A 1,369-nucleotide genomic window follows, 5' to 3' on the forward strand; every position below is an offset into this window, starting at 1 on the left:
TTTGCTTGTGCAACAACAGATAGTATTCAATTTGGAAATTATATTTTTGACGAAAACAAGGCAGGACTCTTCTTCGAAATTCTCCGATGTATTACAAAAAATGGCGTAACTAATAAAGTTTATGATTTGAGAGCTAACATTTTATACCATATATTTCCACATGATGAACTTTTACGATCTATTGTACGAGTTGGCTGTCACTGCCACATAAGGGAAATGATCAATAAAGTACTGACTGACGTAACTATGGCCGATGAAATTCATAGATGTTCTAATGATCAGTGTAAACGGATAATGAAAACAGTACCAATTAAGTGTATTCCGTATTCATCTCATTCTGGAGATTTTGGGGACTTACAAGTACATATTGATGGTTTGATAAAATCATCATCATCAGTATGCAGTTTCAGTAATTGTGAAGGAATATGGAGTATTAAAACAGTATTAAAAAGCCACATTTTAATTGAAGTTTCAAACATACCAGAAGGTAAACATACATTTTTGTAATTTTTATTTTTAATCCCAAATAGTGTCATCAAATTTACAACTGAATTGCACAATTTTTTTTTTGTGTTTAATAAAAACTACTTCCATATAAAAATTGTAAATAACTATTAAAAAATTTAATGTATATACAATTTTATAATATTTAAATATATTAATTTTATGTTTAATAGTCGCCATAACCGTAATTGTAAATCAAATATAACGATTTCTTGTAAAAACTAATATACTAATATTGTAAAAAGTATAGGATAAGAATTTTTTTAATAATCAGTAATCACTAACAGCCTAATCCTCCACAAATAAAACAATACTATAATTTAAATTATTGATAAATATTTAAACATTTTATTTTAGATAAATTATTCTATCAAGATAATAAAAATGGAGACGAAAATTTATTAGATATACCTGAAGCAGTATTTGTTGATGTTGTATGTAGTTTGGAAAGCATACCAACAAGAATCAATCTTATAAATGATCATTTTATACTACGTGGAGCAGCTGTATTTATAGGAAACAGATCTGCTGCAAGGACAGGTTTAGGACATTATGTGGCAGTTGCACTAAGAAATGATGGACTATGGGAGGAGTATGACGATTTTAAACAGAAACCAGTCAAAATTTCGAAAATAACAGAATGTGCTGTACAAATTCTTTTATACACTAAAGAAACTTAAGTATAACTATTAGAATTTGTAATATAACTAATGATAGTTGGTTTTAATTTTAAAAATAAAAAAGCTATTTCCATTACGTTGCTACGTTAATATGAGGTTTAAAATTGACGATGTAAATAATAAAAGGTTAAAAAAGCAATATATTTACTTCACGATTAACAGGTATAAAAACAATACAGGTAAAT

At 27.0% G+C, this 1,369-nt stretch overlaps 1 protein-coding gene across 1 annotated transcript; it reads left to right on the forward strand.

Annotated features, from left to right (window-relative positions):
- Positions 1 to 8: 8 nt before the first annotated feature.
- LOC111034594 lies at positions 9 to 1,333 on the forward strand. The gene is made up of 2 exons (XM_022315876.1): positions 9 to 487; positions 862 to 1,333. Exons 1-2 carry the CDS (start codon positions 217 to 219, stop codon positions 1,182 to 1,184), a joined length of 594 nt encoding a protein of 197 aa, XP_022171568.1. The 5' UTR covers positions 9 to 216; the 3' UTR covers positions 1,185 to 1,333.
- Positions 1,334 to 1,369: the final 36 nt, after the last annotated feature.

This window comes from Myzus persicae, unplaced genomic scaffold (assembly GCF_001856785.1).
Source record: "Myzus persicae strain clone G006 unplaced genomic scaffold, MPER_G0061.0, whole genome shotgun sequence".
Taxonomy (NCBI): Eukaryota; Metazoa; Arthropoda; class Insecta; order Hemiptera; family Aphididae; genus Myzus; species Myzus persicae.